General features: G+C 41.5%; 1 protein-coding gene across 1 annotated transcript; it reads left to right on the top strand.

The window, feature by feature from the left end:
* Window positions 1–475: 475 nt before the first annotated feature.
* Window positions 476–10,420, top strand: LOC109944271 (18.6 kDa class III heat shock protein). Its single transcript, XM_023301782.1, has 4 exons — window positions 476–649; window position 4,881; window positions 9,983–10,047; window positions 10,142–10,420. Exons 1-4 carry the CDS (start codon window positions 476–478, stop codon window positions 10,370–10,372), a joined length of 471 nt encoding a protein of 156 aa, XP_023157550.1. The 3' UTR covers window positions 10,373–10,420.
* Window positions 10,421–14,869: the final 4,449 nt, after the last annotated feature.

Below are 14,869 nucleotides of genomic sequence, written 5' to 3'. Positions count from 1 at the left end.
AGGATCTTCTCATAGTCCCAAAGGTCGTCATTGCTGTCAATATACCTAATCCGAAGAGAGGTTTTCGTGATTTCATATTACACATGCTGTGACTTCCCTATCTCTGATGGAGTGCTGCATGTTTTATAGGCTGGACTGCAGGAGCCCAATTGGCCTACGACTGGGTTTTGTAGGCAGGAGCCCAACCGGCCCACGAAGAATCGGCCTAACTGCAGCCCAGGAGCTCTGCACGGAAGCAGCTGCTCCCCCTATTAGTCCTTCTCACTGCGTTCTTCCAAGTGTCTCCCGGTCCTTCTGGACGCGACAACACACCACCTCTACGAAGCATCTCAAACTCTCGGTGCCGCTCAATTTGTACCCCCAATCCCCTTCCACACACCGCCTCGCCACATCGCAGAGCCAGAGCAAGGGAAGACGACACAGATCTCGCCACGCGAACACAGTTAGATCGAGGGAGTGAGTGAGAGAGAGAGCCATGACGGAGCTGTTCGACACGGTCGTGACTAGCCTCCTCCACCTGCCAGAGGTGCTGGATTGCCTCGCCGCTGCAGACGGCGACCGGCGGTTGGCCGGCCACCACGCGACGCACGGCCACGGCCATGGACGCATCCACGGGCTTGGCGGCGGAGGCAGAGCGCCGGTGGACATAGTTGTGATACCCATTTTGCAAAGAAGAGAAGTTGGTTTTCCTTCTTTCTTTCGGGTGGTACGCTTTTGGGGTTGGGAATTTTTGGGGAAGCATTCACCAGTAAAATAGTAGAATTTTGGTTAGACTCATGCGCTAGGGGGGTCGGGGGTTGACGTGTGAACGAGTTGGGCCGTGATTCTTGATCCGGCCCACTAGTTCCCCTAACCCTAGCCGCCCCTCCCTTAATCCCTTGGGATTTTTTTAGCCACCCCCTCCCCTTTCTCTTGTGCAGCCGCCCCTCTCTCTCTAGGTTTGGAGGACGCCCCTCTCACTCCTCCACCCATTTGCAGCCGCCACCCCACCTCCCCCATCAAACCCTAGCCGCCCCCTCCTCAAGCCCTTCTCTCCAAGGTGCCATTCCTTTCCCGCTCGGATCTACGTCGCGTTGGTGCATGTCTCCAATTGGATTTTGGTGGAGGGAAGAAGGGAGGAAAGGGGGAGGATTCAAGGTGATTTTGAGATTGTATCTTGTTTACTTGTGTTGTAATCCAAATGATTATATGTTTACCTATCCGGATCGGTAGAGGTGCTGTCCTGAAATTTTGTGGGTGGGCGAACAGCAGTAGTTCTAGGGATTTCTGGGAATTTTTCGTGGGTAATTAGTGGGGACCAGTGGGTGAATCATGTAGAGCTTTGTCATACCTTTCCAACGGGTACTTATGCGCTCGATTCGGAGTTATAATTTAGGAGATATCGTTGTTTGAATCCGGTTATGTTGCTGTCAAAAAAAAAACAGATTTTCAGGTGGGTGAACAACAGTAGTATTAGCAGTTTCTGGGCATTTTTCGTGGGTAATTAGTGTTAACCAGTATGATAATAATGTAGGGCTTGTCTTATCTTTCCAATGAGTACTTATGCGCTTGATTTGGAATTATATTTTAAAAGATATCGCTGTTTGAATCCGGGTATGTCGCTGTCCAAAAGACAAAAAAAACAGATTACAGGGTTCATCTTGTGGACTGTTTTGGGCTAATTAGATGTTGGAATTTAATTATAAATTGTGTACAAAACTTATGGGTAATTTTATGTAGATGCCTCTGGAGTTTTTGTTTGTTACCACTGCTGTCATAATTTTAAAGTTATGAAATTATTAAGCAGCCCCGCTGCAGTTTGGTGGGTGTGGGGAGAGATGTAACCCGCGGCGGGGTTTGAGTTTGTGCGTAGGTGCGGCGTCGCTTATGATCCTGATTATGTGAAATTGGTGCACTAAGTTGTGTGTCAAAAACAGGTGGTGGACTTCCGGATCGTACTTAGGGATTTGCCCGAACTTCCGGTAAAGGCAAGTAAATACAATGGTGGTTGCTACCGTTTGGTTTGCATCCTATTCCCTGTCATTGAGTATGCATAAGTTTTAATTATGTTAATCATTGAATTCTATGATGAAGTTTATTTGTTTGGAAGTATTAATTCTCAATTGTCTAATATTGTGGATGATCATAATTTGTTAATGATATATGTGGTTGATTCCCATCTTGGATGAAGTTGAAGTATCTTTTTGAATCACGTTATATGAAGTGTTGTAGGCATGACATGCACATCGCATCATCCATCTTGCATTTTAAAGTTATGTCGTGATCTTATGGTCCGATCGTACCGGTACATTTTTAGCATCGTACGTTGCCCGAGGAGGGGTACGATGCGACTTCATATCCTTAGAGGTATGAAGGCAGAAGTCATCCTTGCATTTGCAGACATTTGCACTCATGAGGTATATATATATGAAGTGTGACATTACTATGTTACTATTGTGGTTTCTACCTGCGAGGTGTGGTGACTAGGTGTGTTGTACGTTGTATACGTGTTGCACCTTCGTAATAAGAAGGTTGTGGAATCAAGTGGTGGTAAAACAATGTTCTTATGTGGTTAAACAATTTGATATTATTTTACTTGCTGAGATGTGTCATCTCACTCTTGCATTACTCAATGCAGGTACTTGATACATGTTGGGAATGAGGGGAGTAGCAGCACGTCCACTTTCACTCTCACAATAGCGCTGCCGAGGTGCAGCCATGATTTAATTAGAAATTTATTATCAAAGGAAGTCTGTTTTTTTAACTAGTCGTGCGCACTAGTTAATTCAGTTCATGTCGTATGTTTAACTTCTCTTTGCTAGCCGATTAATAGCACTTAGTATGTTTTGTCATGATATATGTTTATACACTGTTGCCCCCTCATTTATGCAATTTTGCAAAGGGGATGCTGCCGAAATTTTATATATAGATGACAGAAGTGTTGTTTAGTAGCATTTCGGGGTGTTTGTGGACCCTCGGGGTGTTACAGTTGGTATCAGAGGATAGGCTTTAGATTCTACGCAATTTGAAGATAAATTTGACACACTTGCACATATAGGAAGGGTATGGGTTCGTATATCTTTCATATTAGTATTTTATTGTATAGATGACTAGAATGTTCTTATTCCAAATCCCTTTATGGTTTGATGGGGTATGTCGTTAACGACGTAATGCTTGATATGATATGTTACTTCTATTTAATATTGGTTTCTTGATGTGGTTGTTATTTAAGTTATTATGCAAGTGAAGCTACTAATGTACTTGTTTTATATTCATATCGTCGTGATGTTTTTTTTGGATGCAATGTTTTCAAATCTCTGAGCTATTACTATCATATATTTCTATATGCTTGACTGTGGATGTTTTTTCCAAAAGGATTCTTGGGTTCTAGTACTTGTAGGACCGATTGTTTATTGAGCTTGTGTATAGTGGGTCTAATCCGACTTGGTGTAGTGTGAAAACACTATATAATGTAGTTTTATGGTGTTGTTGAGTTTGATTGACTGTCGGGTTACAACCCAACTTATCAATGTAATATTTCCGTGGGTGCAATGCTTTGCGCCTCACCTTTTTTGGCTAGTGTGGCTACTTGCTAACTTGATCTTAGTATAAAATTGGTTTGTCTCTATAGAGCAAAGGCAACGTTGTAATGTCTATGAAATCTTGAGACTGGTAGAACTCAAGTGAATTTGTAAGATGACGTAGATTGATAAATCCAACCATGTTTACCTGATGGGTTTTCTTATTATGTGCAACCTTATTTTTAAAAATAAATAGGGTGGTTTCAAGTGGATTTTATGTCGTGCATGTTTTCCTTCTATGGCTTGTTTCAATAGCCATAAAGGCTATGCATAATTTTTAGTTGTTGCAGGCTAGTCATGTGGACGATATTGACAATCCGTTTTATATTTTTTTATTTGCCAACGTTGTATGGTAGTTTGATTTTTTTATGATCAGTTTCTCTATGCATGCTTGTTGAATCATTATTTAGACCGCTTTATCTTAAACGAAGTCAATGCTTAACTGGGAGTTGCTTATGTTTGTTAGTCATCTATCTCTTTAATGATGGGGTTGTTGCATCGGATTGAGATTTTTTTTATATGAATGATGGTTTGATAGATCATGTATGTCTACTACTTTGAATGCATCCTGTGATATCACGAGGTACAAATTGTTCAAGTGCAGTAATAGTAGGTTTTGTTGTATGTGAGGTTAATCAAGGTAGTTTGGTTATGTGGATTGTCTTATTGAAGTCCAATTACTACTGTTGAGCACAGTATCATGTTATTATTTTAGTATTGAAAGTAATATTTATGAAGCTTTTGCATGAGTCTGTGTCAAGAAGTATATTAGTTTTCTTGTTGTTATCCCTCCATTGCTTTATGAGTATTGTAAATTTTATCTCTTTTGAGAGGAGAAAAAGACGTTATATGATGTGAGCACCATTTGCTTCACGTCAACATAATAGTTGTGGAGAGCTCTAGTAGTGGGATTCTAGTGTAATAACAACCATGTTTTATAGTGCTAGAGACGGGTATGCTAGTTGTTTCATACATTGTCGATACATGGATGTTTGACCTTAGTGGCATTAACAAACGAGGTTGTTGAATCCGTTGATTGTTGTGCTTAGTGTTCTAACCTATTAGGTAAAGTGTTGTTTAAAGGCTTTGGGGAGTTGCATCCCCATTTGGTAGTGGAAAATCCTATTGTTGATTGCACCTGCCAATGCCTTGGGTTTTATTTTATATTGTTTTTTATGGGTAAGGTGTTGTTTGGTTTTGGGAGTCATCTTAACTTAGTTGGAGGCTGAATCAGGCTTCACTTATCTAGAATGTTTTGTAGTAGGTTTCTTCATCTTTGCATAGGATGCTTAATCACCCAGTTTGGTCTAAACATTTGAGAGTTATGGGTTTCCTATAGCAGCCTTAATTTTGTACGAAAGTATAGACATTGAAGACGGTAAATTTTGGTCTTTGCTGGATTATGAAAGTTTTAGCAATTTCATGATCTTTCCAAAGAGTATTGGTTTGTAATTTTCATTGCATATAATTGGAGTTAGGCTACTCTAAAGTTGTTGCACCGTTGTGTCTGAACTTTAGATGTCGTTAAAACCACCAATAAATCGACCGCGTTTTGATAGTTTTAGAGCCCAAATTTGGGAATTCTCATTAACCAAAACTTTTAGTTTTTCTCAGTATCTTTTAATGGGTATTTACTTGTAATTGTCTGTTAAATAGATTGGGTGACGTGGTTGTCCGGATATAAGTTGAATCTCCGATGTGCAGTATCTCAGGCTGAGTTTAGCTGTAGGTCATGCAGATTTGAGGGCTATAAAGATAAATTTGAGTGCAAGTTTATTGCAAAAGTCGTGGACAATTTCCAAACTTTTCCAACGCGTGATCGTTGTAGTTTTAAGTTGAGTATAGCAGGAGTTATAGGATTTTGAATTTTAGTTGTCCATTGTTTCTATCATATCAGTTTTGCCACAAAGCAGTTTGCATTGTTTTATCGGTTTGGAAACCAATTCCGAGACACTCATTATAATAAAAGTTTTAGGGAATGTTATAATCTTTCCAATGAGTTTATATTTGCAAAATTTTGTTAGATGCAGAGAGTTATGAGGTTTTGAATTTATGGGTCATGCTCCGTCAGGTTCTGGTGGCAGATCTTGTATGTCGCCTTACAAGTCAAATTAAAAATGGGAGATAAAATAAAACCTTGTTTATCCTTTGAATACGAAAGTTGTAGATCATGAAGTTTAGATGATTTTACAATATTTCTTTGTTATCATTGCTTTTATAGTGAAAGAGGTAGAAACAGAATGAACATTTGTGTTGTTGATTGTCAATTTTCTATTTAGGGATATTTCCATGGAAGTTTGGGTTATAGTGAGCTCTTTCGCAATCCATGTTAATTACGTTGTATGGTGGGAGGGAATAGACGTAGTGGTTGTGATAGTTATCTTGTTTATGTATATGCGGAGCGTGGGCTGAAACACAGAGATAGCGAGGGATATTTGAATAGGCCAGTACGTATTGTTGTGAAGCCATGTTTTCTGGTCTTGGCGTGATTGCGTAAGTATGAAATAGTTACGTCGTGTGAAGTCTAGGTTGAGATGGAGATTGTGTGAGTTATTGGATGGATATATATGCATAGTATAATTAAAAAAGAGAGTTCTTTGATGGGATGATATAATGTATAGAATGTGCTTGGATGGATATATGGGCAGGCATAGTATGGTTAAATCGATTCTTGCTTGCATGATGTGAGATCAGGCTTAAAATGATTTAAAAAGTTAGCATATTGCTTCTATCCTTATGTTGGATCTAAGTGTCTCGTAATGAAGAACCTAAAGTTATTGGTCCTTCGATGAACGCTTAATCTTAGAAGAGTATAGAACCTGAATAAATCTATTGCTTGTTGTTTGGGACTGTATGACCAGTTTTGGTTATGCAGCTAGTTCAATGAATTAAACCATGTTTTCTGTAGAGGTGTTGTATATAAAAGTTGTAGCAAACTTCTTCATCTTACTTGTGTAAACATTTCATGACCATAGGTCTAGAAGCTTGGGAGTTATGATTTTCTCAAGTCTAGTCTTGGAATCTGTCCAGATTTTGTACAGATTTCGAAACTGACCTTGTTTGTCTAAGTTAAACTTCGAATCAGTTCTTATAAATTTTAAAGAAGTGGTAGTACTTTCCTTAAGCTTTCCAACAAATTTTGGATCACCCTTTTTGGTGACCTATAAGTTAAGCTATAGCTGTTTTAAGTGGAATCTTTGAATCTATCCAAATTTGGACAGCAAAGCCTTTCTTATGTCTTTTGATCTTGATATGCATTGAATTAACCTAATATGTTTATAAATGAAATATAGACAATTTTACTAGCTTCCTAAAAAGTCTAGGAGCGCCTCAATTGGATGACTGAGACTCCAATTATGGATTTTTGAAGTGAGTAGTTGAATTCTGTCCAAGTCTGGACAAAATTTACGTTTTGCATTGTTTGGCCTCTCTAAGTGTCAAATCTTGTGGTGATGATAATACCAAGGGTATAGTGGACTTTGTAAGCTTTCCATAAAGTCCTAGTTTACTACTTTTGGATGCATATTTTGTGAGTTATGAGCAAAACAATTAACTGTTGTGCTGCTGTCTAGAAATATGCATGCATTAAATTGGTCTTTTGAAGTTACTCTTGTTTGAATAGGTTTGGTTTAGGCTATAGGAGCACCGTATGTATTGCATTAATATATATATTCATTGAAGTACTTGCATGTGTCAAGGTTGATTTGGTGTCAGGAAAGCTTTGTCCGAGGTATATAGGACCGTCTACTATTCTTAGCCCGAGTTGGTAGCTTGGCTTAGCACATGCAATTGTCGGAGTCTATGATCAGTGTACACCATGTATTCCATGTCTCTATGTTGAGAAAGTATTTGCAGAATCCAGACCAATAAATCGAGCTAGAGTCGATTCCCATGTAGCAAGACCCGACTCTAGAGTGTCGTCTGCTGCGTATCCTAGAATCCTTGGAGCTCGAGGAGCTGATGCGGCAGAAGTACCCCGAACTTTTTGTTATGGGGTGAGTTTTTATCGTCGCTGATCTTTCCTTTGGTCGTTCTAATAGAAGTGTCAGAATTCGAGGTCGAATTCTTTTCAAGGGGGGGGGGGGGGGGGGGGGGTAGAGTGTGATACCCAGTTTGCCAAGAAGAGAAGTTGGAGTTTATTCTTTCCTTGTTTCTTTTTTCCTTCTTTCTTTTGGGTGGTACGTTTTTGGGGTTGGGAATTTTTGGGGAAGCATTCACCAGTAAAATAGTAGAATTTTGGTTAGACTCATGCGCTAGGGGGGTCGGGGGTTGACGTGTGAACGAGTTGGGCCGTGATTCTTGATCCGGCCCACTAGTTCCCCTAACCCTAGCCGCCCCTCCCTTAATCCCTTGGGATTTTTTTCAGCCACCCCCTCCCCTTTCTCTTGTGCAGCCGCCCCTCTCTCTCTAGGTTTGGAGGACGCCCCTCTCACTCCTCCACCCATTTGCAGCCGCCACCCCACCTCCCCCATCAAACCCTAGCCGCCCCCTCCTCAAGCCCTTCTCTCCAAGGTGCCATTCCTTTCCCGCTCGGATCTACGTCGCGTTGGTGCATGTCTCCAATTGGATTTTGGTGGAGGGAAGAAGAAGGGAGAAAAGGGGGAGGATTCAAGGTGATTTTGAGATTGTATCTTGTTTACTTGTGTTGTAATCCAATTGATTATATGTTTACCTATCCGGATCGGTAGAGGTGCTGTCCTGAAATTTTGTGGGTGGGCGAACAGCAGTAGTTCTAGGGATTTCTGGGAATTTTTCGTGGGTAATTAGTGGGGATCAGTGGGTGAATCATGTAGAGCTTTGTCATACCTTTCCAACGGGTACTTATGCGCTCGATTCGGAGTTATAATTTAGGAGATATCGTTGTTTGAATCCGGTTATGTTGCTGTCCAAAAAAAACAGATTTTCAGGTGGGTGAACAGCAGTAGTATTAGCAGTTTCTGGGCATTTTTCGTGGGTAATTAGTGTTAACCAGTATGATAATAATGTAGGGCTTTGTCTTATCTTTCCAATGAGTACTTATGCGCTTGATTGGGAATTATATTTTAAAAGATATCGCTGTTTGAATCCGGGTATGTCGCTGTCCAAAAGACAAAAAAAAACAGATTACAGGGTTCATCTTGTGGACTGTTTTGGGCTAATTAGATGTTGGAATTTAATTATAAATTGTGTACAAAACTTATGGGGAATTTTATGTAGATGCCTCTAGAGTTTTTGTTTGTTACCACTGCTGTCATAATTTTAAAGTTATGAAATTATTAAGCAGCCCCGCTGCAGTTTGGTGGGTGTGGGGAGAGATGTAACCCGCGGCGGGGTTTGAGTTTGTGCGTAGGTGCGGCGTCGCTTATGAGCCTGATTATGTGAAATTGGTGCACTAAGTTGTGTGTCAAAAACAGGTGGTGGACTTCTGGATCGTACTTAGGGATTTGCCCGAACTTCCGGTAAAGGCAAGTAAATACAGTGGTGGTTGCTACCGTTTGGTTTGCATCCTATTCCCTGTCATTGAGTATGCATAAGTTTTAATTATGTTAATCATTGAATTCTATGATGAAGTTTATTTGTTTGGAAGTATTAATTCTCAATTGTTAATGATATATGTGGTTGATTCCCATCTTGGATGAAGTTGAAGTATCTTTTTGAATCACGTTATATGAAGTGTTGTAGGCATGACATGCACATCGCATCATCCATCTTGCATTTTGAAGTTATGTCGTGATCTTATGGTCCGACCGTACCGGTACATTTTTAGCATCGTACGTTGCCCGAGGAGGGGTACGATGCAACTTCATATCCTTAGAGGTATGAAGGCAGAAGTCATCCTTGCATTTGCAGACATTTGCACTCATGAGGTATATATATATGAAGTGTGACATTACTATGTTACTATTGTGGTTTCTACCTGCGAGGTGTGGTGACTAGGTGTGTTGTACGTTGTATACGTGCTGCACCTTCGTAATAAGAAGGTTGTATAATCAAGTGGTGGTAAAACAATGTTCTTATGTGGTTAAACAGTTTGATATTATTTTACTTGCTGAGATGTGTCATCTCACTCTTGCATTACTCAATGCAGGTACTTGATACATGTTGGGAATGAGTTGAGTAGCAGCACGTCCACTTTCACTCTCACAATAGCGCTGCCGAGGTGCAGCCATGATTTAATTAGAAATTTATTGTCAAAGGAAGTCTGTTTTTTTAACTAGTCGTGCGCACTAGTTAATTCAGTTCATGTCGTATGTTTAACTTCTCTTTGCTAGCCGATTAATAGCACTTAGTATGTTTTTGTCATGATATATGTTTATACACTGTTGCCCCCTCGTTTATGCAATTTTGCAAAGGGGATGCTGCCGAAATTTTATATATAGATGGCAGAAGTGTTGTTTAGTAGCATTTCGGGGTGTTTGTGGACCCTCGGGGTGTTACAATAGTGGAGAGGCCCCGTGAGTACGCCTTCGTGCTCGACGTGCCCGGCCTCTCCAAGTTAGACATCCAGGTACCGCACCTGCCACCTGCGGCGCGTGGTCCCTTTACTCCGTTGGGTCCAGGGTGCCAGCAACTGACCCCAACCGCATCCGCTTGTGTTTCAGGTGACGCTGGAGGAGGACCGGGTGCTGGTGATGAAGGGCGGCAGTGGGAAGCGGAAGCGCGACGAGGAGGAGGACATGAACGGCAAAGGGTGCCGATACATCCGGTTGGAGCGCGGCGCGGCGCGGCGGTCGTTCGTGCGCAAGTTCCGGCTGCCGGAGGACTTTGTGGGGAAAGTGGATAACTGGTGGGGGGTGGCGGCGCTCCTGTGGCGAGTGAGGTTGTTAGGTTAGAGAGGCACGGTGGGGCTCGAGCTGGCGGCGTTCCTGTGGCGAGGGAGGTGGTCCACGCGCGGGTGTGGGAGGGAGGCGGGGGCACAGCGGGGGCAATGAAAGTGTGGACGCTGACGTTAGAGTCTTAATAAAGTAGTATATATTTCTTTACATCTATTGCAAATAGAAACCTGCTCCATAGATGAACTAGCAACATTTACTTTTTCTAGCTTAGCATTTAAATCAGCATTTAAATTCTTAAGACTAGAAATAGAATCACGGCAAGAAGATAACTCAGAAGACATTAACTCATTTTTCTTAACTTCAAAAGCCAGATATTTTTCAGCATTAATACACTTATCATGTTCTTCATATAGAATATCTTCTTATTTCTCTAGCAATCTATCTGTCACACCCGGATTTAAGGGACAAAGCCGGATGCATGTCATATATGCGCCAAAGAAGACAACGCATATAATAACAGAGTGTATAGAGATAAATGTCACAATATAATCAGAGTACTTGTTACATAGTGGAAGTCTTACAAAACAAAAGATAAATATAAAACGAACTAAAGTCCATCCTTGGCGCCATAAAGTCAACTGGGAGATGCCACCTAGATTAGATCAAACTCCTCGTTGTGTGGCTCCTCTTGAACCACATGTTCTTTTCCTGTGGGGGTGTGTGAGATAGCAAGGGTGACCTCACATACGTTCATAGCTCAATAAGTTGTGGGGAATAATGTGCATGAACTCACCAAAGGTGGGAGTTGATGTGAAGTGTAAGGCTGATCAACAAATTAAAGGGGTGAAGCTGAGCATTGCTTTTATAAGTTGGTCAAAATTTTATTAGCAGTTACTAAGTGTAAGTGAATACCAAACCATAGTAATAATAAATAAAAGTAATAAGAAAATAATCCCAATGCGATGCAAATGACAAATTGAATTTAATTCCATAAATTAATCATTTGAGGTTCCGAGCTGCTCATGACCATGAGCACGGCTAGTATACCCGTTTTACACTCTGCAGAGGTTGCACATCTTTACCCACAAGTCATGTTACCCATCTGCCAAGAGACAGCCAATCCCATACATCTCTATCGAGGAGGCAAGGTAGGGTAACACTACGAGGCCTTTACAAAGTTCCACTAGCTTCAGAAAACCCGCTATAGTTTACATGAAAAGTAATAATAAACTGGTAATAAAATTGTAATCATGAATAATGTATCTCCATACCCAAAACCACATAAAGCAATAGCAAGTACTACCAGGATCCTCAGTAGCTTGCTCGTCTACTCGCATCAATACAAACATACGAAGTATAGCAAAAATTAACATCACACCAAACATGTAAACAAAATACATAATAATAATCTACACATTAAAATAAGATCCTAGGAACAATAATAATTAATTTTGGAGTTATGGATTTTAAGTTATGAATTTCCAAAGGTTTTATGTATTTGATACAAGATTAAATAAGAGATATATTTTATTACTATTTTCATGTCAAAACAGAGACACTAGGTGATAAACAATAATATTACAAAATTTTAGAAACTAGAATGGATCAATTTGGAATTAAAATGAATTAAGTATGAATTTCCCAAGTTTCTAGAATTATTTTTGTATTAAAAACCAATTTCTACAATTATTTCTCTATTTCTATTCCTCTCTGGACTTGGCGTCAAATTTCAGAAAGCGCAGGGGGCTAAACCAAAGTTTTCCAAGACTCAGTGAATAACCCGAGTGGACGGCGGGTTGATTCAGTGATAACTCAGGGTCTCTTTTATAAAGTCATCTGGCCGAAGGGGTATGTTTCAACCAGGGCCGAACGATCCTACATCTACGAATAGGATTAGATCTACCTGCCCATCAACCGGTAAGCGCTGGCTCCCATCCGATTGATGATTAATGCACCAGATTTTAAAGTGTCCAACCCAAACGCTGAGGCATCCGATCAAGATCTAAGGGCATAGATACACTTGACCAAAGGGGTACGATGGACTTAATCCTAACCATTCATTCGCGGATCCGCGGCCGACGACTCATCTTCCCCCACGATGCGCCCGACGACGGCGTATACCTCCCCACACGGTGGAGCATCGTCGGAGAAACACCCAATCGCGGCCTAGAGCCCTGATTCCTACCCCCAACTCGAGATCTAGGAAGCGGAGCCTCTAGCATATCACATAGAGCCATCGCTTAAGTGGGTCGGATGTGCACAGATTCTGCTCACGTTGCGGAGCGACTTCGCGGTGTCGGCTCGCGACGGCGAGCAATTGCTCTCCCACAACTGCACTAACCGCTACGATTCTAGGTGTACTATATTCACAAAGGTAACCAAAGGCTTGGCAAGGGTCATCACCTTAGTTTGGCGACCGTAGGCGCGTTGTCTACGGCGGTGTGCGGATTGCACGACGATGATGGCCCTCCGGTGAGGAATTCTTCAAGCGCAGGTTGTACACTGCCCCGAAATTCCACTCAGCAACGCCCGCCAACCCAAGCCGAGCTTCCCCGAGTGCACGGTTCACCTAGAAATCTACGGACGGGGGGGGGGGGGGGGGAAGAAGGTTGTGTCACGATTGTTTTATGGCCCTGGAACTACGTGCTCCGCAGGGATGCAGTCGCCCACCTCCACGTTTGATGGCATGAGCACGACATGCTTGGAGATCGTTACGGAGAGGACGGTTCTGACACTTGGGTCCTAGAGGTCGGCGATAGAGTGCTTGCGGACGACAGTGCAACTGACGCAGCGACCCCACCAGCAGCGGATGACTGCAGAATGATGGCACGCGTGAGCAGTGACCGATCGAGCGAGCCCGTAGGATAGTCACTGGGTGATGCGGCGCAGCGTGGCGTGGGGTAGATAGGCCGGTGGGCCGAATGGGTGGCAGCCGACCCAATTCGCTACAGTTCTGTTTCCTCTTTTCCCTTTATTTTCTTTTTAATTTCTAGAATTCTTATTTGAACTCAATTCCAATTGTGAACTTATACTCATTTTAAATGTACAAATTTAATACACTACTATGGGAAGGGCTTCTTGTGTTCATGAATTTATTTCTCTATTTTGTGTAGTGGTTTTATTCCCTTCCCTCAAACCTTAGAATTTCCTTTAGAATTTAAATTCTAATTTAGATATTAACATATTTTTTACATTATTTTTATATTGTCACAAAATGCACACAAAATGAAACCGCAACATGATGCATATTCGATTTTAGTATCCTTTGTTTTAATTAATCACTCTTAATTACATGTATGCTCTTGTTATGATGAATATATGGCACACAAAATAAGGAGATCAACTATATTCTCATTGTATACATTTTTGGGTATTACAAATCCTACCACCCTTACAAAGAATCTCATCCTTGAGATTTAGGAAGGACTAGGAAAGAGGTGGGGAAAATCTATTCGTAGTTCTTCTTCTCTTTCCCATGTAGCCTCATCTTCTTCATGATGGCTCCATTGCTCTTTGCAGATTTTAATCACTTTGCTTCTTGTGACACGAGTCAAGGTATCGAGAATCTTGATAGGATATTCTGCATAAGTCAGATCATCTCGAACACTAAGATCCTCCATTTGTAGTTGCTCTTTAGGTACCCTAAGACACTTCTTCACCTGTGATACATGGAAGACATCATGTACATCCGTAAGATGATCAGGCAGTTCCAGTTGATATGCAACCTCTCCCACTCGCTTTAGGATTAAGAAGGGTCCAATGAAGTGAGGGGACAACTTTCCTTTCACTTTAAGTCTTCGCATACCTTGGAGTGGCGACACCTTCAAATATACATGATCACCCTCCTTAAACTCCAGCAGTCTTCTCCGGGTATCAGCATAGCTTTTCTGCCTTGACTGTGCAGTTCTCAAATTCTCCCTTATTTGATGGACTTGTTCCTCTGCCTCTTGTATGATCTTTGGTCCAAAGAACTGCCTTTCACCAATTTGATCCCAATACAGTGGAATCCTGCACTTCCTGCCATATAAAGCCTCAAACGGGGACATCTTCAAACTGGCCTGGTAACTGTTATTGTAATAAAACTCTGCATACGATAAACTCTTATCCTAACTACCACCATGTTTAAGAGCGCAAGCTCTTAACATATCTTCTAGTACTTGGTTGTTCCTCTCGGTCTGCCCATTAGTTTGAGGATGGTAAGCCGATCTAAAATTCAATCTTGTATCCAAGCACTCGTGCAACTTCTTCCAATACCGAGAAGTAAACTGTGATCCCCGGTCTGACACAATCTTTTTTGGCACACCATGTAAGCATACAATTCATGCCATGTACAACTCTCCTAGCTTGGCTCCTGAATACGTGGTCTTCACTGGAATAAACTGGGCTACTTTAGTTAGCCTGTCCACAATCACCCATATTGAGTCATACCCAGCAGATGTGCGGGTAATCCCACAATGATATCAATGTCAATCTCTTCCCATTTCCACTCAGGTATCTTAAGCGGGTGTAGTAAACCAGCAAGTCTTTGATGTTCCGCTTTCACCCTCTAGCAAA

This window comes from Zea mays, chromosome 2 (assembly GCF_902167145.1).
Source record: "Zea mays cultivar B73 chromosome 2, Zm-B73-REFERENCE-NAM-5.0, whole genome shotgun sequence".
NCBI lineage: Eukaryota > Viridiplantae > Streptophyta > Magnoliopsida > Poales > Poaceae > Zea > Zea mays.
This window is presented reverse-complemented; position numbering and strand designations above follow the sequence as displayed.

Coding starts and splice junctions, on each gene's coding strand:
- LOC109944271 (XM_023301782.1), top strand. CDS start 476: ATGACGGAGCTGTTCGACACGGTCGTGACTAGCCTCCTCCACCTGCCA. Junction 10,048..10,141: donor TCTCCAAGTTAGACATCCAG/GTACCGCACCTG, acceptor CTTGTGTTTCAG/GTGACGCTGGAGGAGGACCG.